Here is a 24,616-nt window from a genome sequence, read left to right on the forward strand (position 1 = left end):
TGACTATTGCAAAAGTTACGCGAAGGATTAGACACACTGGCAGAGAGCAAATGGAGAAAGATTTACCTAGAAACTTTTAAGCATGATGATAGGCTCTGCCTGCTGTTTCCATAAGGACTCTGTGGGAGACCTGGAGAACTTCCCCTCATCCACAGGAGGCAGTGTGGTCTAGTGGAAAGTGCCTAGGGCGTGGAGTCAAGAAACCCGGCTTCTAGTCTCAGCTTTGCCCTGGCCTACTGTGTGTCCTTGGGCAAGCCTTTTAACTTCTCTGGGCTCACTTCTTCCTCTCCTCTATAAAATGGGGAGAACATCCCTGCTCTCTCTGTCCCTTAGACAGGGAGCTACGTATGGGACAGGGCCTGTGTCCGATCTGATTGATTGTCTTGGATCAGCCTCTGCTCTGGACACAGTAAGTACTCAATAAATACGACTAAATGAATGAAAGTACTCAGTAAGTAGCAAGATGGTTGCTACTACTTATTCAGTGAAAATTTTGCAGGGGCAGTTGGGAGGAGGGGAAATGGTCCTGAGATAAAATCCTCATTTGTCAGGATTCCCACTTGAGCAGGGAAGCACCCCACTCTGGGCTGGCCCCATTGCACTGGAGAGCCTTGGTTTGGCTACCTGGGCACCCAATGCCACTGGACCCCTGAGTCTCCCCAGCCCCCACTGGGCTCTCATCAGCATCCCCACCTGCAACTCTCCTCTGCCTTCCTCTCCAGCCCCAATGGAAAAGTCACTGGGGCTCTGGCCCTCTGCACCTGACTGTGTTGGGGCAGGGAAGACTGGGTGGGTAAAATTGGAATAATTACCTCCATCCTTTCTTCTTAATAATATTTCCTAATACAACTTCAGCCCTGCAAAACAGAAACAGACAAGGGGGAACCCCAAGGATTTCATTATCAGGTTTCAGAGAATCAAAACCAGCACACTGAAGACCACAGAAGGGAAGACTTCATTAGGGGATAACGAAGCAAGATAATTAAAGATGAAAAACTCCTTCCTGGAAGTGATTTCTTCCCTTTGTGTTTCTGGCTTTTGGGTACTAAATCAGCTCCTGTAATGCCAACCTACTCACTGTACCTCCATCTTGCCGCTGACCCACTGCCCACATCCTGCCTCTGTCCTGGAACTCCCTCCCCCTTCACAGTCGACAGTCCACCCTCTCCCCACATTCATAGCCTTTTAAAAATCACATCTCCTCCAAGAAGCCTTCCCTAAGTCCTCGTATCCCCTATTTGCCCTCCCATCTACGTTGCCTAGGCACTTGGATCTGTATTCTATAAGCACTTGATATTTATCAACATCATCATCACCGCCATCATCATCAGTGGTATGTATTGAGTGCTTACTGTGTGCAGAGCAATCAATCATCAATCAATCGATGATATTTATTGAGTTCTTACTATGTGCAGAGCACTATACTAAGCACTTGGGAGAATGCAATTGAGTTGGAAGACACTTTCCCTGCCAACAAGTTTAAAGTTCAGAGAGGGAGACAGACATTAATATATACATAAACAGAATTTATAATATTCACTCCACCTCCAGTCCCATAGAATTTATGTGCTTATCCGTATACCCTGCCATTTCCCCTATCTGTAACATATTTCAATGTCTGTCTCCTCCTCTAGACTGCAAGCTGCTTGTGGTCAGGGATTATGTCTACCAACTCTGAACTGAACTCTTCCAAGCTCTTAGTACAGTGCTCTGTATATAGTAGGTACTCAATAAATACCATTGATTGATTGAATAATCCCGCACAGTTAATCTGGGGTTGGGACTGCACACAGTCAGCCCTCAATAAATTCCACTAATGATCGATGACGATGACGATGGTGCAGGGTCCTGACCTTTAGACTCCTTGTGAATTCTTAGCCGGGGAGGACAAGGAGAGTTTGATGCTGGCATGAATGACCTCATTTTCTCCTTGGGACATATCTCCCTCCCCTCCACCCCCTAAATGCATCCACATTGGGCACCCAGAGAATGTCCTCCCCCTGCCTGAGACTCCCACAGAGATGCTCTGCTGGGAGCAACTGATAGGCCTGAGCCAGTGGTAGCCCCAGTCACCCCCTAATCTTGGAGAGCTACAGAGCTTTGTCAGGCTAAGGCCAGGAGAAGGGGCAGTGGAGGCAGTTGGGGCAGGGGAGAAGCCTTCCCCCAAAGCGTGGTCAAACAGGGTCAGGCCAGTTTATTTTCCCTTGTATCTCCCAAGCATTTAGCACTGGGCACTGCACTCTGTAGGCCCTCAATAAGTACCATTGCTATCGCTACCCCACCCTTGAGGTCATCAGATCAACATCAGATCCCTGCTCACACCCCTCCCTTCAGCAACAGGGGAGGAGATGGGTGTCAGCAGGGAAGCAGTACGGCATAGTGACTAGAGTACGGGTCTGGGAGTCAGAAGGTCAAGTGTTCTAATCCTGGCTCTGCCACTTTTCTCTTATGTGGACTTGGGCAAGTCACTTCTTGTGTCTGTGCCTCAGTTCTCTCATTTGTAAAATGGGGATTGAGACTGAGAGTCCCATGCAGGACAGGGACTGTGTCCAACCCTATTTCCTTGTATCCACTCCAGTGCTTGGCACATAGTAAGCACTTAATAATAATAATAATAATGTCAGTATTTGTTAAGTGCTTACTATGTGCAGAGCACTGTTCTAAGCACTGGGGTAGATATAGGGTCATTAGGTTGTCCCACGTGAGGCTCACAGTTAATCCCCATTTTACAGATGAGGTTACTGAGGTACAGAGAAGTGAAGTGACTTGCCCACAGTCACACAGCTGACAAGTGGCAGAGCTGGGATTCAAACCCATGACCTCTGACTCCCAAGCCTGGGCTCTTTCCACTGAGCCACCTGCTTCTCTAAAAAATATTACTGTTACTGGGGTAGGAGCACAGGATTCTGCCCAACCCCCAACCACCCCTAGGCATGAGGACAAGAGCCAGGAGCCCCCTGACCAATCCCCTGACCCCATCTACTTTCTGACCTAGGGAAGTCTGATCTAATTGGCATCAGTGTAGAAATAATGGCCAAACATGGGGACAGAACTCAGTGAAGTCCAACCGGGGATCTCCAGGTTCACCTGGCCAGGTTTGGGTACAGAATCCACATGTGGGCCCAGAGCAGCCCCTCCCAGTACTGCTCAATCAATCAATCAATAGTATTTATCAAGTGCTTACTGTGTGGAGAGCACAGCACTAAGTACTTGGAAGCATAAAATGCAATACGAACAAGCTGGGGCTGGCAACGCTATCTAATGACTCCAAAGGGGAGAAGGAGGTGCCGGGGGTGGCAAACCCAGGACAACCATCCCTGGACAGGGACCGGGGAAAGGTAGGGGACAGAGCTGGTGTCTTGGCATTTGATTCTCTGAGGGTGGCACATCTGTGGACAAGAGGGTTTTCTTCCAAGCTAGAGAAGAAGGAAGGAAAAGCCTTGGTCGGGACAGCCGTAATAGGCAAATCTCTGCCCCTGTATCAAGGGACGATGGTGCAGAGGAATAGCAGGACTGTAACATCTCATCCCTTTGGCTGGCAGGGACACACCGCCCCGAAGCACCCTGGACAAAACCCACTACCCACATTACCTGCAGAATATTTCCAGATTGCTACCTGCGCTTTTCAAAGATAAACTGCCCACGGTTCCTGGTGAACGCCAGAGCCCTGGGCAGACATGGGCATCATCTCTAAAGGACGAATACTGAGACATCATGGATGCAATAGGCTAAGCGACTCTTTTCAGCAGAAAAGAAGGCAGTGGGTACGCTTAGCTCTGCTTGTTCTTCTGCATGCCTTTCTCCAAGCTCCAGCCCAAGACAGATCAGGCAAGGGCTTTCTTAGACTGCAAATTCTTTGAGAGCCAGGTACACCACACACTTCCACTGTCATCTCCCAAGTGCTTAGTACTGCACTTCCCACACAGTCAGCCTCAAAAAAATGCTGATCAACAGCCTTCTTAGGCTGGGCAGGCACCAAACGGTTCCTCCCAATAAAACAATTCTATGCAAAAACAATGAACAGATCCAAACTGATGCCTGGGAATGGACACATAGTTAAAAACAGAATCTGGGAAAAAGAGTCAAAATTCCTACAGGCTAATTTGTAGATGAATTTCATACTTAATAACGGCTTAGCCTTAGCATTTCCTGCCAGCAGCCTTACAACATGTGCTGCTGTGCATAAGGGAGCAGGCTAAATGCTGGGCACAGCTCAGGGCCAACACCACCATCACTTCCAATGCCAAAACAACTCACCCACCTGTGCTGCTGCTGTCAGGCCACACCTTTCCCCTCTTCTCTTCTAGACTGTAAACTCGTTGTGGTCAGGGAAAGGGTCTGTTATATTGTTATATTTTACTCTCCCAAGTGCTTAGTACAATGCTCTGCACACAGCAAGCGCTCAGTAAATACCATCGATCCATTGATCGAATACTGCATTTCCATAGACACGGTATGAGCGAGGGGTCCTACTACTTACCTGTGATTCACTGAATGACATTTTGACAGTGAACAGATAACAGGCAAAGTCTTGAAAAAAATGATCAGTCCCTGTTTCTCTTTCCCTGCCCTCAGCCTCCACCGTGTCAGATTAATTTAGCAGAAGCAGAGTGGGAGAGAAGATGGAGGGACAGTGAGAAAGAGTGGCAGAGAGAGTGGCAGACTGAATGGGAAAGGAGACAGAGATATTGGGAGGAAGACAGGGGAGTAGGGGAGAAGAGAGGGAGGGAAAGTGAGAGAAAAAATGTTCATCCAGATGAACTTTCTAAGATTGGGTCTATCACCCAGTCTAAAAGTCCTGTAATTCCTTTGATGACTTCTCAAATTAGAATCTCTGTAAGGAGCCTCGGGGCCAAGTAGAAGAGATTCCCTGCTGTCCTCAGCCTGCGGACAGTAGAAGTGTATCAGGTTCTGCGCTGGTTTGTACAGAGAGATGAAAGGGTTCCCTGAGGGCACAGCTGCCACCCACCCTCCAACCTCCCAACTCTCTCCAGACACTGTCCCTGCTAGCTGGCTGCAGGCTTCCACAGGGCTGATGTGACTGGGAGCAGCAGGTGAGCTTGGCCCTGCCGGTCGGGAGGGCCAAGGGAAGGACAGGATGCTCGAGGTGGAAGCAGCTTATATATTCTGGGGATCCTTATAAGTCCATTTCCAGGAACAAATAATGTGCTGACAAGAGTCCGCAGGGAATAGGCTTACCTTCCATCCCATTGAACTCCGCCCAAGTTCACTTTGGGCTGAAGGTTCCGGCAAAACTCAGTTCAATCAATCAGTCAATCGTATTTATTGAGTGCTTCCTGTGTGCAGAGCACTGTACTAAGCGCTTGGCAGACTTGAACACAACAATATAACAGAGATTCCCTGCCCACAATGAGTTTACAGTCTAGATGGGGAAAACCAAATTAGGTTGGCTGGCAAGTGCTGGGTTTGGCATGGTGGATCTTTGCTGGGTTAGACTGCTGAGTAGCCCCCAGTCTGACACTAGGGACTCTCTGGGAGTCAAAACTCAAACTCCCTCTTAGAGAAATGATGGTACTTCTGGTGGCAAGGGGATGCGTTTTGTACTTTTGCTATACTTTCCCCATATGTAATACAATTCTCAGCACTCTGTGGGGGCTTAATCATTATTTCTACTGACTATAGCTGAGGAAAACTTTATAGGGCAGGAAAGGGGGGAAGGGGGAAGAGGGAGAAGAGTATAGAAAGAAACCCAAGGTGTCCCCTTCGGTCTCTCTTTCCCAAGGTATCTTAATTCCCTTCGTCCTGACTAGTAAGTGCTCCGCCCTGCTGTATGAGAAACCAGGGCCTGTACCTGGGCCTTTCAGAGAGGTCAGGTGCTGGGCCTGGGGCTCTTGCTATTAGGGAAATCAATCAACAAATGGTATCTATTGAGAGGTTTGTACAGCACTGTACTAAGCACTTGGGAGAGTACAATACTACAACCCCGCCTACACAGTTAACTCCTCTAATGCTAACCTCAATGTGCCTTGATTTCGTCTATCTCCCTAAGTCCTGCCCCTGGCCTGGAATGCCCTCCCTCCTCCAATCCAACAGACAATTACTTTCCCCCTGTTTAAAACCTTATTGAGGGCACATCTCCTCCAAGAGGCCTTCCCTGACTAAGCCCCCTTTCCTTTTCTCCCACTCTATTCTGAGTCACCCTGACTTGCTCCCTTAGTTCATCCCTTCTCCCAACCCCACAGCACTTATGTACATATTTGTCATTTAATGAGAGCTCGTTGTGAGCAAGGAATGTATGTGACCGATGGTTGTTAGAATGTACTCTCCCCAAATGCTTAGAATAATAATGATAATGTTGGTATTTGTTAAGCGCTTACTATGTGCAGAGCACTGTTCTAAGCGCTGAGGTAGATACAGCGTGATCAGATTGTCCCTCATGAGGCTCACAGTTTTCATCCCCATTTGACAGATGAGGGAACTGAGGCACAGAGAAGTGAAGTGACTTGCCCACAGTCACACAGCTGACAAGTGGTGGAGCCGGGATTCGAACCCATGATCTCTGACTCCCAAGTCCATGCTCTTTCCACTGAGCCACGCTGCTTCTCTAGGACAGTGCTTTGCACATAGTAAGCGCTCAAGAAATACAATGGAAGGAATTTATTTATATTAACGTCTGTCTCCCCCCTTGAGATTATAAATTTGTTGTGGGCAGGGGACTTTTTTTTTTATTATTGTACTGTACTCTCCCAAGTCTTTAGTACAGTGTTCTGCACACAGTACGCACTCAGTAAATATGACTGAATGAATGAATGAACGAAAAGAACTAGGAGACATATTCCCTGCCTGTAATGAATATACAATACAGAGGTCTTCAACTTCCACAAAGCAGAAATCCAACTGAAGTGTATGGGCTTCAGGGCCTTTTCCTGCCCCTTGGCAAGGGAACAGTCAGTTGTATCTGCTGAGAGCTTACTAAATGCAGAGCACTGCAGTAAGGACTGGGGAGAAGAAAATATTAATTAATTCATTCAATAATTTATTGAGCGCTTACTGTGTGCAGAACACTGTAGTAAGCGCTTGGAAAGTACAGAACAGCAATAGATACACTCCCTGCCCACATTGGACTTATAGTCTAGAAGGCGGGGAGACGGACATCAAAACAAGTAAACAGGCATTGATATAAATAAATACAATTATAGATATAGTCACATCAAAACAAGTAAACAGGCAGCAATATAAATAGAATTACAGATATGCAAATATATACATAAGTGCTGTGGGGAGGGGGGTAGAGCAAAGGGAGCGAGTCGGGGTGATGTGGAGGGGAGGGTGAACTGAGGAAAAGGGGGGCTTAGTCTGGGAAGAGCTTTTGGAGGTGAGCATTCAGCTTTGAAAGGGTGGGGGGAAGTGTGATTGTTTGGTAGATTTGAGGAGGGAGGGAGTTTCAGGTCAGAGGTAGGGCGTGGGATGGGGGACAGGGGAGAACAAGGGACAGAGAGAAGGTTAGCACCAGAGAGGCGGAGTGTGCGGGCTGGGATATAGAAGGAGAGAAGGGAGATGAGATGAGAAAGGGCAAGGTGATGGACAGCTTTGAAGCCAATAATGAGGAGCTTTTGTTTGATATGGAGGTCGATCGTCAACCACTGGAGATTTTTGATGAGGGGGATGACATGCCCAAAACGTTTCTGTAGAAAGATGATCCGGGCAGCAGAGTGATGGACTGAAGAGGGGAGAGTTGGTGGACATGACCCATGACCCCTACCGGGGAACAGGGGCAAGAGTCAAAACAGAGTCACATGAGAGTGTGGGGTAGGAGCCAAGGCACCTGATGGCAGTGCTGCTGATGCTGCTGCCACTGTGGTGTCGGCTTCGTTAAATGGTTGGGGGGGGGCAAGGACGGCCAAGTGAGGCATATAAAACCATAGTGTCAGTGGAGGTTATAGCCGCTTCTGCCCCCCTTCTAGTCCGGTGACGATGGTGGGAGCCCCTCGGGTCCAGGGACCGGGGCGGAGCCCTCATCTCCCCAGCTGGAAGTGATGGGTGCAACAGCAGCATCCTGGCTTACTCTCCTCAGTCCTCTTCCCGGGGAGGCCCCTGTGCCCCTCCCAGAGCCAGACTGTTCGCTGAGGGAGCATAAGGTGTGGCCGGGCTGCCTGGCATACTGCAGTGTGGGCCCTGTGCTGCAGTCTTGGGCGGGGACCAGGTCCTCTCCATGGCACCACCCACCCAGTCTAGGCCCCATGCTGCCCACTCACACAAAACCCGCACTGACTCTGAACTAAGTCAGACTGGCACGGACACTACTGTTCTCCCAAGGCCAACACTTCTGGAGCTCTCCAGCTTAGTTCCATCTGTATAAGAGGCTTACTTTTTTTTAAAATGGCATTTGTTAAGTGCTATGTTCCAGGCACTGTAATAATAATGATGGCATTTGTTAAGTGCTTACTATGTGCCAAGCACCGTTCTAAGCACTGGGGCAGATACAAGGTAGTCAGGCTGTCCCACATGGGGCTCACAGTCTTAATCCCCATTTTATAGAGGAGGTAACTGAGGCCCAGAGAAGTGACGTGACTTGCCCAAGGTCACACAGCTGGGGTAGATACAAGACAATCAGGTAGGACACAGTTCAGGTCCCACACGGAGTTCAACAGTATTAATCCCCATTTTACAGATGAGGGACCTGAGAAGCCAAGCGACGTGCCAAGGTCACACGGCACAGAATTATCTGGAGCCAGGATTAGAATGCAGGTCTTTTTGACTCCCAGGCCTGCGCTATACCCACTAGGCCATGCTGCTTCTCAAGGTTACAGCTTGCTGCCAGTAACCTTGCAGTCTGGCATGCAGCATAGTGAGAAGGTCAAGGGTCACTCAGAGCCTCCCGGGCGGACGTGTGCCTAAGTCTCTTGGAATTTTTTTGACAAAGAAGGGAGGGAGACTCTCATACTAGTCAAGTGAAAGTCTCGGTGCCTTCTCAGACATTGGATTTCCCAGTTATAAGAAGAGTCAGAGCCAGCTGGATGCCAACCCAGGCTGCGGAAGGGAGGAAAAGAACCTGGAAAGGGCAGGAGTGAGAATAAAGCTCCCTAAGGGCTTGCACTTAGCAGGCACTCAATAAATACCATTGATTGATTTTTAGCAAATGAAATCTGAGTCTTGGACTGTAAGAAAATCCAAGAGCACAGGCCTGGGAGCCAGAGGGGTTCTAATCTCAGCTCCACCACTTATTTGCTGTGTGGCCTTGGGCAAGTCACTTAACTTCTGCATGACTCAGTTCCCTCTTCTGCAAAACGGGGATTGAGCATCTGTTCTCCCTCCTACTTAGATTGTGAGCTCCATGTGGGACCTGATTTTCCCGTATCTACCCCAGTGCTTAGTACAGTGCTTAACACATAGTAAATGCTTCCCAAATACCACATTTAAGTCCCCTCTCTAACTTTTTAGCCAATGTTTCTGGCTAATGGGGGGGCTTAACTTTAACACTCTTATAATTGAAAAGCCACTGCTGCTGGGGGTAAGATTGAATATGATTTTCTGGGGTAGAGAGACTCTTCTTGCCCATCCCCAGAAAAATCTATACTCTTTTCAGATCTTATTTCCTCATTCATGAAAATGTGTGCACAGTGCAGCTGGGGCTGTAAGTCCTGCATTGGCTTTATCAGTCACACATGCACTCAAAAGTGAATTTCACCTTCTTCCAACACATACTTGGAAAATGTTAAGGGAGACTGGTCTGACATAGGTCACATGGGATTCTGGAGAACTGACTAAAGTAGAAATTAAAAGAAAAGCTTAAAATGGCATTCAATGAAAGCCCCCATAATCAGGGCATAGACTCCATCTTTAATGCACCCAATGTGAAAAACTATTTTGCCACCAGCCCCATTGGAAGCAAGAATTTTGTCCACTTTCCAAGCCCCTACATCAAGAGCTAAATGAACTGGGGAATCACAGGATTCCTGGTGGGCCCTAAATCCCAGCTGCCCATTCCCTCTCCTAGCCCAACTGGGCCCACGAAAATGATGACGGTGGAGTCTCCCATCAAAACCCACTGGAAGAGTCTCAAGACCGAGAACGTGGGCGGAGGAATTGATGAGAATGCTAGGCCTCTCCCACTCTCTCATCCCTGCTAGGCTGGTTCCGGCTGAAGCACAGACTGCAGTTAGCAAAGAGGTGGGTGAGGTCTGCATTACCCTGACCTGCTCCCTTTACTAACCCTTCCTAGCCCTCCAGCACTTATATTTCTGTAATTTATTTATATTAATCTCTTTCTACCCTTCTACACTGTAAGCTCGTTGTGGATAGGGAATGTGTCTGTTATATTATTAGTTCTCTGCACACAGTAACTGCTCAGTAAACATGACTGAAGTTTTAACACATTTGTAGTGGATGGAGAGAAGATTTGGTTGACAATTTTTCTCTCCTGGGATTGATAATCAATAATAAAGGAACTAGCAGCCAAGAAATATGCCTAAGATAAATGTTAGGAAGTCTTGCTATGAAAGGCCTGGAAAAAGTCATGAAACGTGGTGATGTAACAATTGCCACAAAAATACAAATTGTCAACTCTACGATGTTTCCAGTGATGACGTATGGATCCGAAAGCTGGACAATGAAAAAAAGGATAGAAAGAACATTGATTCTTTTGAAATGTGGTGTCGGAGAAGACTTTTGTGAATACCATGGACTGCCCGAAAAACAAACAGGTTTTGGAGCAAATTAACCAAAGTGGTTTTTGGAAGGCCAAATTACTTGACTTAGATCAGCATATTTTGGACACATAATCAGAAGGACTAATTCTCTGGAGAAGACACTAATGCGAGGAAGAGTCCAGGGAAAATGTGGAAGAGGCAGATTGGCAGCTAGATGGATAGAGACTATAACAACGATAACGGAAGAACCATGAGAAAGGTTGCGGATCATGGCAGAGAACAGGACTTTTGTAGAAGTATATCCATGGAGTCGCTATGAATCGGAAACAATTCGACAGCAGTCAGTAATAATAATAAACATGACCCATTGGCTGTAGGATCCGGTGTGAAGACCACCCAAAGCCTTTTAGGTGCTCAGCTTGCTTAAGACAGGGGTGAGTGTGGCCCAGTGCTGATAGTACACCTGAAGGACTTAGTCTAGAGGTGGTTTATCTTGGTGGCTGCTGTGGCCTTTGAGGAAATAAGGACACCTTGATCCCAGGGCTTTTGAGGTATGTTCAGAGTTGGGTAGGCATGTGAGGGCGCTCACACCCTGCTTCCTACCCTCGTTTGCCAGGGCGGGGGCAAGCTTACTTCACTGAGGAGAGGGGGTGCCCTGAATGAGGGAGGGGTCCCATATCTTGCAGTGAAATCACAGTTCTTGACCCCCCACCCCCACCAAGCTTTCTGCAAAGCACTGGGAGAAGTAGAGCGGGGGAGCTGCAGATAGGCTAGGAGGATAGTCTAGGCTCGGAGCAAGGAGCCAGGGGTGAGAAATGCGGACATAATAGTGCTGAGTCCAACTGCTTCAATCTGAAAAGGTACTCACTTTCCGGCGGCGTAAACTTCTGCCGTATCAAAGAGGTTGATTCCATTGTCATAAGCCAAGGTCATCAGCTGTTCGGCCATCTGCAAAAGAAGATCCTTATTCAGAAAGATCAGGTGACGGGAGGCCCAACCCCCTAGAAGGCCCAAGAAGAAAACACATCTTGGTGTTCTTGCTGTGCTCTTTCCACTAGGCCACGCTGCTTCTCATTTTTAATGTACCTAACTTTCATTTAAGCAATTACATCTACTCTAAAGCAGGAGAGATTTTTCTTGAAATGAAATCTAGGCAGTGAAACTACATCTCTGCAACTTCGGCTCTGGCATCTGAGCTCTCTAGCTGAGGGCCTGATCCCTTCCCACAGGGCCTGGTCTGCCTCCCCCTGTCAGCAGCTCTCTCCCTCTTTCTCCTACCTCTCCTCCCTTCTCTCTTTCTACCACCCACCCGGCACGCTCCGCTCCTCTGCCGCCCACCTCCTCACCGTCCCTCGGTCTCGCCTATCCCGCTGTCGACCCCCGGGCCACGTCCTCCCGCGGTCCTGGAACGCCCTCCCTCCTCACCTCCGCCAAACTGATTCTCTTCCCCTCTTCAAAACCCTACTTCAAACTCACCTCCTCCAAGAGGCCTTCCCAGACTGAGCTCCTCTTCTCCCTCTACTCCCTCTGCCACCCCCCCTTTTACCTCTCCGCAGCTAAACCCTCTTTTTCCCCTTTTCCCTCTGCTCCTCCACCTCTCCCTTCCCATCCCCACAGCACTGTACTCGTCCGCTCAACTGTGTATATTTCCGTTACCCTATTTATTTTGTTAATGAATTGTACATCGCCTCGATTCTTTTTAGTTGCCATTGTTTTTACGAGATGTTCTTCCCCTTGACTCTATTTATTGCCATTGTTCTCGTCTGTCCGTCTCCCCCGATTAGACCGTAAGCCCGTCAAACGGCAGGGACTGTCTCTATCTGTTGCCGACTTGTTCATTCCAAGCGCTTAGTACAGTGCTCTGCACATAGTAAGCACTCAATAAATACTATTGAATGAATGAAAATCCCGGGCCGGACAGGGACTCTACCCAACCTGCATATACCGTATCTATCCCAGTGCTTAATACAGCGTTTGACTCAACAAATACTGCAGGAGGGGCTAAAGCCCGCCCTTTCTAGCCCACTTAACCACAACTATACAGGTATAGGAAATCTCCTAAAGAAAAAGATCTATCTTTTGCTTTTTAAAGAAATGGAGAAATTACTATGTCGAGGTAGTGAGTATGCATTAAAACTAGAAAAAAGACCATTTTAAAACATCGAGACAGTTTGGTTAAAAGGGCAACTGGCATTCTTTTATGTTGTGGGTGCCATGCAGTAAGGGGCAGATGACAAATGAATGTTGAAAAGCTGAATGGGGTCTTTGTGTCTTGGTTACTTGGACCACTGGTGGATCACCCCTATTCTTTGTTGCATTTAGGAAGAAGGTATTTCATTCATGGAAAGAGTATGGGAGTCAGAGGTCATGGGTTCTAATCCCGGCTCTGCCACTTGTCAGCTGTGTGACTTTGGGCAAGTCACTTAACTTCTCTGTGCCTCAGTTCCCTCATCTGTAAAATGGGGATTAAGACTGCGAGGCCCACTTGGGACAACCTGAAAACCTTGTATCTACCCCACTGCTTAGAATACTGTTTGGCACATAGTAAGTGCTTAACAAATACCATTATTAGTATTATTCTGGAGTGTGTGCAACTTCAGTTCAGTATGGTCGTAAAGATACAGTGCTCTGCACATAGTAAGTGCTCAATAAATACGATTGAATGAATGAATGAAAGATGAGGTAGGCACATAAACATCACCTTTACATATTATTTTATTAATAATAAAGTTAATGCCGGTATTTTTTAGGTGCCTTTTGGGTGCCTGGCACTGTACTAAGCACTGGGGCCCATACAAAATATTCAGATTGGATACAGGCTCCTGACCCTCCAGGGACCCAGTCTAAGAGATGAGGAGAGCACGTATCGTAACCCCATTATACAGGTGAGGAAACTGATGCACAGAAAAGTCCAGTGACTTTCCCAAGAACACTTGGTAGGCAAGTGAAGGAGCTGTGACTAGAACCAAAGACTCCTGACTCCCAGTCCAGTGTCCTTTCTATAAGAAGGAATAGCATATGGGAGAATACAAGAGAATTGGTAGAAATGTTCCCTGCCCACAAGGAGCTCCCTGGAAATGGATGAGAAAGTTGGGCTCTGAACCTTTCCTAGAGACCATCTTGAATGTCAGCTCCACTAACCAAATGAGTTATCCATAGGATCACATAATAATAATAATAATAATAATGTTGGTATTTGTTAAGCGCTTACTATGTGCCGAGCACTGTTCTAAGCGCTGGGGTAGACATAGGGGAATCAGGTTGTCCCACGTGGGGCTCACAATCTTAATCCCCATTTTACAGATGAGGGAACTGAGGCCCAGAGAAGTTAAGTGACTTGCCCACAGTCACACAGCCGACAAGTGGCAGAGCTGGGATTCGAACTCATGAGCCCTGACTCCAAAGCCCGTGCTCTTTCCACTGAGCCACGCTGCTTCTCACATCCATCCTCACTCCTGCTACCCAATTCCTTTTAGGCCTTGGGCCTCTCTGCCCCTATTCATTTTCAAGGCTCTGCTACTGTTACTCTGTACTGCCCTCACGGATAGAGAACTAAGGGTCCCACGCTCCTCTTTGGGCCTTGAAGCCTGCCCTAGTTTCTGGAAATGAAGACTTGATTTTTTTTTAATGGTATTTGTTAAGCTATTACTATATGCCAGGCATTGCTGCTCTTAGCACTGGAGTAACTACAGATTAATCAGGTTGGACACAGGTCATGTCTCACATGGGGCTCACAGTCTTAATCCCCATTTTACAGTTGAGGTAACTGAGGCACAGAGATGTTAAGTGACTTGCCCAAGGTCACATAGCAGACAAATGGCAGAGCTGGGATTAGAACCCAGGTCCTTCTGGCTCACAGGCCCGTGCTCTATCCGCTGGGCCATGGAGCAGCTGTCCATGGTAGCTGGAATGGTATTTTTTTCTCCCTGGCAAAGGTGGCTTTGTGGCTTCCGTCCGGGATACAAAGGGATCAGGGCCGAGGCAGCCTTAGCCATCGTAGAGGCAGGTTTCTCCCTCTAATCCTCGGGTCACAGAACAGATTTACAGGGTATTAGAAGAGATGAAATCTGCATTTCCAGGCAGGAACAATTCAACATTAAAGAGATTTGGGCTGCATTAGATGAGGCCCTTCATTTCATTTCCAGATATTTTACGGGTTTGGCTTTTTATTCACTGAAAGGGGAGAGGAATGTCTCCCGAATATTTACAAGGGAAGATCCTGGATGATAATCAGCAAGGAACAAGGTTGGTTGAGATAAATACATTCCACAGATGATTATAAAGAGTGGGTCACTTCACCCAGAGATCTTTTTTGAGGGTTGATCCCATCACATGACTTGCATCCTGGAAAGTCATCAGGGATAGTTGCCAAAGCCCCCTCATATCAAATAAAAACTCTTGATGGCTTCAAAGCCTTCCACTCCCTGGCTCCTTCATGGGCAGCTTGCCCTTTTCTTCCAGCTGGTCATGTCCACTGCTCAGTTAGATTATAAACTCCTCAAAGGCAGGGAAGGCCCGAAAACCAGTCTTTCTTTTGTTGTAGTCCCCCAAGCATTTAGTATAGTGCTTTGAAATTATTAGGGACTCAATAAATACGACTGGTCGATGGCCCCAACCAAGTCAACCTCCACATAATAATAATAATAATAATGTTGGTATTTAAGCGCTTACTATGTGCAGAGCACTGTTCTAAGCGCTGGGGTAGACACAGGGGAATCAGGTTGTCCCACATGGGGCTCACAGTCTTCATCCTCATTTTACAGATGAGGTAAGTGAGGCACAGAGAAGTTAAGTGACTTGCCCACAGTCACACAGCTGACAGGTGGCAGAGCTGGGATTCGAACTCACGAGCTCTGACTCCAAAGCCCAGGCTCTTTCCACTGAGCCAAAACACGATTTGCAGGGAATATTTGTGAATGGGCTTTCTTCTCCATTGAGCCCTTGTAGAAGGATATGGGGTGGACTGCATTTAGGGTTAATGCACTAACTTTGTAAGCAAACTTCAAAGGTCTGTTCTTTATAAGAAACATTAGAGAGGCCTGGAGAATCAGCATAAAATTCTCAAATATCACTGGCCAATTCTGTTAGAATTCTATATTTGTAATGGGTATGGTTGAAAAGTGTCCTCAAGGGGCTCTGAAAAATATCTCTAAATGAGTTCAGCCAATATTAAATCTGAGTGGGCGCTACTTTCCCAGGAGGTGGTAGAGGGCCAAAAACCTGTCCCCCCAAGTTGGGTCCCAAAGTTCTAGGGTCTGCTGTCTCTTAGTCTTTGGTCTGATGATCCCCTACACCCACTCTTCTGCTTCCGAGCCACCTCTCATTCCATTCCCCTGACTGCCGTGCCTTTTCCCACTTCTCTTCACCAACCATAGCCCTTTCCTTCTTAAAAACTTGCTAAAAACCCACCACCTGCCTACCATAAGCCCTCAGTATCTAACGTGAAGAACAGCTAAATATATTGAATAAAACTCTCTAAAATATGATTACAGTTTCTGGTTGTGCTTTTATAGTTTCTGGTCCAGCCTCGTGCAACTTTCTATAATTGTAAGTTTGCAGTTTTATGTTTGTACAGCTCCCTATAGGCTCCTTGGGGACAGGGACCATGTTTTCTTTTACATTTTTGGTAATTTCCTTCTTTTTCTAGTACTGTGCCCTGTCCAATACTGATATTGATGATGACAATGACATCAGGCCTTCCAAGGCTGCCCAAGCATGAGGCAAGTTGCTAGGATTACGAACACTTTGAATTTGTGTAGTATTTTTTAATTTTTCAACAACATTATCTCATTTCCCACTCCCGCCCCTACAACATTCCTGTGATGAAGGGAAAAGCCGGTATTCTGATTCCCATTTTACAGCTGAGAAACCTAAAGCACAAGTACAGAAGGTCAGTGGCAGAGATGGAATCTGAACCCATGTCACCCAACTTCCAGGCTTAAACTCTTTCCACCAGACTCTGCTGCCTCTCCTTTAGGGCACTCAGTCTTTAGCACTGGAGTTTTGAAAATCAACTAAACCAAACCCAACCCCAAATGGGATTGGAAAATTCATTCTATTTTAATATTGACAGAAAGGACCTATTTTCTAGGGAAACCGACTGGAACCTGATAGGTAAAAGTGCCTTGTTTGAGTCTTTTAAAAATTTTAGATGTAACTTTCTCAATAACAAACAGCTCCTTTATGCAAGAAATACAAAGGCATCTAAGTAAACAGCATTACCATTTGAAAATTGACATTCGGGAAAGGTAAAGTGGTTTTCCCACGTAGTTACCTAGACAAGAGACTTGAATATTGCTCACACTTTGGGGCAGAAAATGCCCAGATCAATCAATTGTGTTTACTGAGAGCTTACTTTGTGCAGAGCTTGGGAGAGGACAATATAACATAGTTGGCAGACACATTCGCTGCCCACAAGGAGTTCATCTCTGAAACAACCAAGCAATCATAATCACTGAGGGTTTACTGTGTACAGAGCACTGTACTATGCACACATGTTCTGATACTTTGGATTGGGTCTGGAGTGTTGCGGGAAACCCTAGAGAGCACCAGAAATACATGGAAATGAAATTTGTCCCGGTCCTACCCCAAATTCTGCAGGTTTCTTTTCATCCAAAGTAAGTCCTTACCTCGTCTGTGATTTGGCCTCCAAACGTCACCCATGTTCCTGTGACAGAGAAAAACATAGGTTCATTGTTGAAACTGAACCTCCAAGAGGCAAATTCTGGGTTCACTTCCTTCTTCCTAAATCATATCCCCCCAACTCCCATTTCAGCACTTAGGTCCTCACAGCATTTGTGAGCTCACTGATCCGTATATTCTATTGTTTAAGCACTTATCCACCTCTCCCTTATCTTCTTACTCCTTTTCTTTTCAAATGGTAATTTGTTAAGCACTTACTATATGCCAAGCACTGTACTAAGTGCTGGGGTAGATACAAGATAATCAGATTGGACACAATTGGGAGAGGACAATATGACAGCGTTGGTAGACACATAGGGCTTACAGTCTTAATACCCATTTTCACAATTGAGGTAACAGACACAGAGGAGAGACTTAGCTAAGGTCACACAGCAGACAAATCACAGAGCTGGGATGAGAACCCAGGTTCTCTGACTCCCAGGCCCCTGCTTTATTCACTAGGCCATCATGCTTCTCTTTCCTGTAAATAATCATGTGTCTGCCTTCCTGTTGGATTGCAGGCATTTTCAGAGTAGGGATTGTGTCTTTTACCTCTAATGTAGCTGCTCAAATATTAAGGTCCAGGCTCTGCATACAATAAACCCTCAACAAATACTACTGATAGAGTGATGGAGATCATTCCATTTTACTTCAGCACTCTCCTAGCCCCTTCACTGTACTTTGGAGGAAGCTGGGAATGAATTCTTTAGCGCTCTAAAACCAGGCTCTTGGGCAGAACCTTCAGTTGGGGTGTGAAGATGTCATCCTCCCCACGCCCTCCCACCTCCCAATTTGGGAAGGGCCCTGAAGCACAATAAAGTCCGAAGCCCTGGTTCTGTAGGCAAGCTTTCAGAGCGATTCCTCTGGACACTTCACATAACACAAAATTCAGACTAGCTCAGTAGCAGCTAACCATTAGAGTGGTGAGGACTTGATCCATCCTCGGCCAGAGGCACTTCAGACTTTGTTTTTGTTCCCAGCAAAATGTGGCAATGGGCTACACAAAGGACCACCATAACAATTATGGTATTTCTTAAGCACTTATCATGGGCTGACTGGGCAGTGGGGCTGGGGCCAGACCTACAGCGTCATTTAGAAAAGCAAAATGAAGAAATATGACCCAAGTTGGAATTTAAACACATCTAATTTCATATCCTTTATGCATCTATTTGCTAGGTTCTGTCGTCACAGCAATGGAAGAGATTGGGCTCCCCACTAGCCGAAGGGCAAGTGGCCAGCTGTGCCTCCCCATCTCTTTTCCCCACACAGAAAGACAACATACTCAAGCATGGGACAACTTACCTAGACCCAGGCAGGAGACCCGCAATCCAGATTTTCCAAGATTCCTGCAAAATAAACACCTCTTAGAATATTTACTAAGCACTTGCTCTGGGCTAAAGCACTGTACTAAGCTCTGGGAGTAGACATAAGATATTCCGATCAACTACAATCCCTGCCCCACATAGGGCTCACCATCTAAGAAGTGGAGAGAGGCAAGCTATCTTATCCCCATTTAACAGATGAGGAAACTGAGGCCCAAGGAAACTTGCTAAAGACACACAGCAAGTCAGTGGTAGATGTAGGATGAGGATCTTGTCCTTCTGGGTCTCGGTCCCATGCTCCGCCTTCTGGGCCATGGTTTCCCTCTTTTTAATCCTCAATTCCTGGGGCTGATCCACCCAGCCTGCTCAACCTGGCAACAAACAATAACAGAATCACTTCCCAGGCCTTTATCCTCCCTCATTCATCACCATGACTCTTCTGGGAGGGAGGGAGGATGCAGAGATAAGTCCCATTAGCAAGTGGAAAAACTGAGGTGCAGAGAGGGAAAGTGATTTCCCAGTGCCACAGCCCAGAAGGAGGACTCAGGTCTCCTGCCTCCTGATCCAGCCCCCCAAGGTTTCACTAGATCTTGCCATCTCTTTTAATTGTATCTCTGGCTTTGGGAAAAATAGATCTCATTTGATCCTGACAAGACCCCTGTAAGGTAAATACCCCATTTTATAGACAAGGAAACTGAAGCCCAAAGAGGTTTACTTGTCAGAGGTCCCTCAGCAGGCTGGTACAGAGCTGGGATTAATATTAATAACAGCAACAGTAATAATAATTCTGGTACTTGTTAAGTGCTTACTATGTTCCAAGTACTGCTCTAAGTGCAGGAATAGGTACAGGTTAATCAGGTTGGACACAGTTCCTGTACCACAAGGGGCTCATAATCTTAATCCCCATTTTACAGATGAAGTAACTGAGGCACAGAAGTGAAATAACTTGCCCAGGATCACACAGCAGACATGTGGTGGAGCAGGGATTAGAACCCAGGTCACTCTGACTCCAGGTCCATGCTTTATCTAGTAAGCCACACTGCTTCTGATTCGAACATGGACCTCCTGAGTCCCACTCCCAAACTCATGCCATTAGACCATACTGCCTAGATCATGAAAGCCAGGAGCAACCCAGTGGTGAAATGAGCTAAGCTGTGAGGGGCATTCTTCTCTGCAGAGGGTGGAAAGCTGTGCACTGGATGCAGTTGCCACCAGGACTGTCCTACCTAGCTGGAGTTAAAAACTCAGACAACCAGCCCGGGCATGGCCATGTTATAATAATAATGATAAAAAAATTGTGGTATTTGTTAAGTGCTTCCTGTGTTCCAGGAACTGCTCTAAACTCTGGGATGGATATAAGCAAATCATTTTGGACATAGTTCCTGTCCCACGTGGGGCTCACAATCTTAATCCCCATTTTACAGTTGAGGTAACTGAGGCTCAAAGAAGTGAAGTGACTTGCCCAGGGCCACACAGCAGACAAATGGCAGAGCTGGGATTAGAACCCATGACCTTCTGACTCCCAGACCCGTGCTCTATCCACTATGTCATGCTGCTTCCATTATAACAAACCTTAATTAGGGAGGACGATGGTGAGGCCCAGCACCCCAAGGGACACCAACCCACTCTTGGAACTCACGTTTAATGATTTGCTCCTTTGTTTCATATTCTTGCTGCTTCTGTCCTTGTTCTCCTTCCTGCTCCCTCTCTGAGTATATAATTTGTATCTGCCTGCCTCTCCTATTAGAGTCTCTATTATACTCTACAAGGGACTGGGTCTTTTGCTGCTGGTGGACTCTTCCAAATACAGTGCTTTGCACTTCGTTAAGTGCTAGACAAATACCATTGATTGACTGATCAATCAAATCGATCCAGTTCTGCTCTGGGGCCCTAACAGACCCTAATATAATGACTTTCACTCTGCAAATGCAGCTGGGAAAACCTGTCTCAGGGAGGAAAGGCCAGCTCTGAGCCCTTTACGTGTCATTTTTATTCTTTGCTAATTTACCTACAAGGTCCTAATGCGAAACCAAGTAGAACTTGTTAAAGGATTCAAAGTTAAAAGTACCACATTTGCTTAGTAAGCCAAAGCAGTAGCCATGGGTGATGTCATAAAAAACTGTCCACAGCTGTGTTCTTTTAGACCTTTCCTTCCCCACTGTTGAACTCATCATCAGGCTAATGCACACTCATGTATCTGACACTACAGAAAGGAAACTGGAGCCCCAAAAGCAAACCAGATGTGAAAGGAAAACCTGTTTTCCCAGCCTAGAACTCCCTTCCCTTTCCCCACACTTACAGCTCCCCAGTGCCCCAGACCACAGTTCTTTCAAAGTCCTAATATCTCACCACCCAAATTAATTCACAGCACCCCGTTTGGGTCACCTCAACATCATTCATCTTTAGCATTTGTGTTTTATTCCTATTCTCAGCATCCATGTACATATGTAGATTTTTATATATTCACACATTCATTTGTATGTTCAATTTTTTATTCAATTTTTCCTCTCAATTTGTACTACTTCCTGTTACATCCTTTCTCCTGTTGCTTTTTGGGAATTATTTTTACCAGCCTCTCCCATTAAACTGCAAGCCCCTTGAGGGCCTACGAGTGTCTTACTTCATTTGCACTCTCCGAAGTTTTAGGACCACGCTTAGCACTTGGGAAGCATTCAATTAATTCCGTTTATTGACTGGTTAAAAAATAGTCTGAAATCATTTGCTTTTGAACACACAGAGCCGGAATGTGGCATCCTTCTCCTCTAGCTTTGAGTTCATAGCCTTTCTCTGTTAGTCTTTTCCCCCAGCGATTCTCTCTTTATTTTTTGCGGGGCATGAGACTTCTCCCATCTCACTAGATCATGTCAACCACCTCTGTTGTACTGTACTCTCCCAAGCACTTAGTACATTGCTTTGCACACAGTAAATGCTCATAAAATACCACTGATTAATCTACTCAGACAAGGATGGGACCCAGGAATTTTCAACAGTCATCTACCAATCCTGCCACTGAATACAGGAATAACTGTTAAGTATTGTAACTGTTAATCTTGCTATGGGTCAAGCACTGTGGTAGGTGATGGGGCTGATACAAGATAATCAGATCAGACACAGTCCCTGTCTCATTTACGATTCACAAACTAAGAGGGAGACAGGTATCTTATCCCCACTTCGCAGATGAGGAAATTGAAGCTCAGAAAGGTTCGGTGACTCACCCAAGGTGGAAGAACTGAGATTAGAACCTGGATCTCCCGCCTCACAGCACTAGGCTCTTTCCACGAGAACATGCTGTCTTAACTGAACAGAATAAGGCTATTCTCCAAGCACCCAACTGCTCCACCACAAGTAGTAGTAATCATATTTAGTGAACGTCTACTGAATGCTATAATAATGATGATAATACTAATGGTATTTGTTAAGTGCTTACTATGTGCCAGGGCCTATACTAAGCATTGGGGTAGATACAAGGTAATAGGGTTGGACACAGTCCCTGTCCCACACAGGGCTCAGAGTCTTAATCCCAACTTTCCAGATGAGGGAACTGAGGCAGAGAAGTAAAATGACTTGCCCAAAGTCACACAGCAGACCAATGGCAGAGCTGGGATAAGAACCCAGGTCCTTCTGACTCCCAGGCCCATGCTCTATCCACTAAGCCAGGCTGCTTCTCTGTATTGTACTAAGTATTTGGGAAATACAACAGAAGCACAAGACATATTCTTTGCCCACAGAGAGTTTATGTCCTAAATGGAGAGTCAGATAGATCCACTTCATAGGTTACTGTTAAAATAAGATGGGACCTGCCAACTGCTGTAAATCCGAGGACAACGAGAAAATAGTCTCTATTTAGGCAGAAGATTTAAAAACAGTCTCTCTCACACTGGAATGATGTCAGCAATTTCTAGGCTTTGTTAAGTATTTCACTGTCATACTCTAATAGCTCTAAATTTGTTGAAATGAGAAAGGAAAATTTCTCATAAATGAGCTATTTAATAGACTGAAACGGGACATTCAGTTGCCAGACAAAGTCTTTACAACCAAATGACACTGGATCTCATTAATTCTGCTTCAGATCTTTTCAGCTATGTGGAAAAACAGTTAATGAAGCCTCATTACAATAACCTTTAGTTTGAGAAATCATCAGTGCATATCGAGAACCACTAAATATTTCACTGCTGTTAAATATTGCACATCAGAGCTGGGTTAAAGGCCTTCCCAGTTCCATTTCTCACGTCAATTAGAGGCACTTTGGGAATATGATTTTTAGAAGCTTTTACATAAGAAAAGTTTTTATCGAAAACATAGACATTATTTCAAATCAATGAGTGGGGTGGAATCTAGCAGCATTAATGTGGCTCTGTCTATAGATGCAAATTACCAAGAAACTTCCAGTTTTCATAATCCATTTTGATCTCCATTTCTGATATTTCTGGAGAATGGGCTTTTTTTTGGATCTGAAATACCTGGATACAGCCTGCAACTGTATTTTCCAGTTTTACCTTGAATGTCTTCCCGTACTGTGCAAGCTCTCTACTGTTGACATGCCTTTGTTTACCCTCTGTGGAGTCACAAGCACTGCTATATATGTATCACGCTTTCATTTTTCTATGGTGCTTTCCTAACTTTGCTTACCTCCCATGGCTGTCATATAGATACTGCTTCCTCCATTTATGGATGACAAAACTGAGTCTCAGGGAGGTAAAATGACTTGCCCAAGGTCCCACAGCAGGTCAGGGACCAAGTAGGACGAGCACCAAGATCTCCTAACTCCCATTTGATTTTCCACCAGACCGTACAGTCACTCCAGCAATAATTCATTCATTCATTCAATAGTATTTATTGAGCACTTACTATGTGCAGAGCACTGTACTAAGCGCTTGGGATGAACAAGTCGGCAACAGATAGAGACAGTCCCTGCCCTTTGACAGGCTTACAGTCTAATTGGGGGAGACGGACAGACGAGAACAATGGCAATAAATAGAGTCGAGGGGAAGAACATCTCGTAAAAACAATGGCAACTAAATAGAATCAAGGCGATGTACAATTCATTAACAAAATAAATAGGGTAATGGAAATATATACAGTTGAGCGGATGAGTACAGTGCTGTGGGGATGGGAAGGGAGAGGGGGAGGAGCAGAGGGAAAAGGGGAAAAAGAGGGTTTAGCTGCGGAGAGGTAAAGGGGGGGTGGCAGAGGGAGTAGAGGGAGAAGAGGAGCTCAGTCTGGGAAGGCCTCTTGGAGGAGGTGAGTTTTAAGTAGGGTTTTGAAGAGGGGAAGAGAATCAGTTTGGCGGAGGTGAGGAGGAAGGGCGTTCCAGGACCGCGGGAGGACGTGGCCCAGGGGTCCACGGCGGGATAGGTGAGACCGAGGGACGCTGAGGAGGTGGGCAGCAGAGGAGCGGAGCGTGCGGGGTGGGTGGTAGAAAGAGAGAAGGGAGGAGAGGTAGGAAGGGGCAAGGTGATGGAGAGCCTCGAAGCCTAGAGTGAGGAGTTTTTGTTTGGAGTGGAGGTTGATAGGCAACCACTGGAGTTGTTTAAGAAGGGGAGTGACACGCCCAGATCGTTTCTGCAGGAAGATGAGCCGGGCAGCGGAGTGAAGAACAGACTGGAGCGGGGCGAGAGAGGAGGAAGGGAGGTCAGAGAGAAGGCTGACACAGTAGTCTAGCCGGGATATAACGAGAGCCCGTAGCAGTAAGGTAGCCGTCTGGGTGGAGAGGAAAGGGCGGATCTTGGCGATATTGTAGAGGTGAAACCGGCAGGTCTCGGTAACGGATAGGATGCGTGGGGTGAATGAGAGAGACGAGTCAAGGATGACACCGAGATCGCGGGCCCGAGAGACGGGAGGGATGGTCGTGCCATCCACGGTGATAGAGAAGTCTGGGAGAGGACCGGGTTTGGGAGGGAAGATGAGGAGCTCAGTCTTGCTCACGTTGAGTTTTAGGTGGCGGGCCGACATCCAGGTGGAGACGTCCCGGAGGCGGGAGGAGATGCGAGCCTGAAGGGAGGG

At 46.5% G+C, this 24,616-nt stretch overlaps 1 protein-coding gene across 7 annotated transcripts in view; it reads right to left on the minus strand.

Moving 5' to 3' along the window:
• The window catches only part of KCNAB2 (potassium voltage-gated channel subfamily A regulatory beta subunit 2), a 157,240-nt gene that overhangs the window by 23,233 nt on the left and 109,391 nt on the right, over window positions 1-24,616 (minus strand). For all 7 annotated transcript variants that reach the window (XM_029066330.2, XM_029066332.2, XM_029066331.2 and 4 more), the window contains 4 exons: window positions 18,594-18,637; window positions 17,240-17,277; window positions 11,479-11,558; window positions 813-857 (listed from right to left, as the gene is read on the minus strand). In XM_029066330.2, the coding sequence (XP_028922163.1) occupies window positions 813-857; window positions 11,479-11,558; window positions 17,240-17,277; window positions 18,594-18,637 (207 nt within the window). The remainder of the gene's footprint in view (window positions 1-812; window positions 858-11,478; window positions 11,559-17,239; window positions 17,278-18,593; window positions 18,638-24,616) is intronic.

This window comes from Ornithorhynchus anatinus, chromosome 5, assembly GCF_004115215.2.
Source record: "Ornithorhynchus anatinus isolate Pmale09 chromosome 5, mOrnAna1.pri.v4, whole genome shotgun sequence".
Taxonomy (NCBI): domain Eukaryota; kingdom Metazoa; phylum Chordata; class Mammalia; order Monotremata; family Ornithorhynchidae; genus Ornithorhynchus; species Ornithorhynchus anatinus.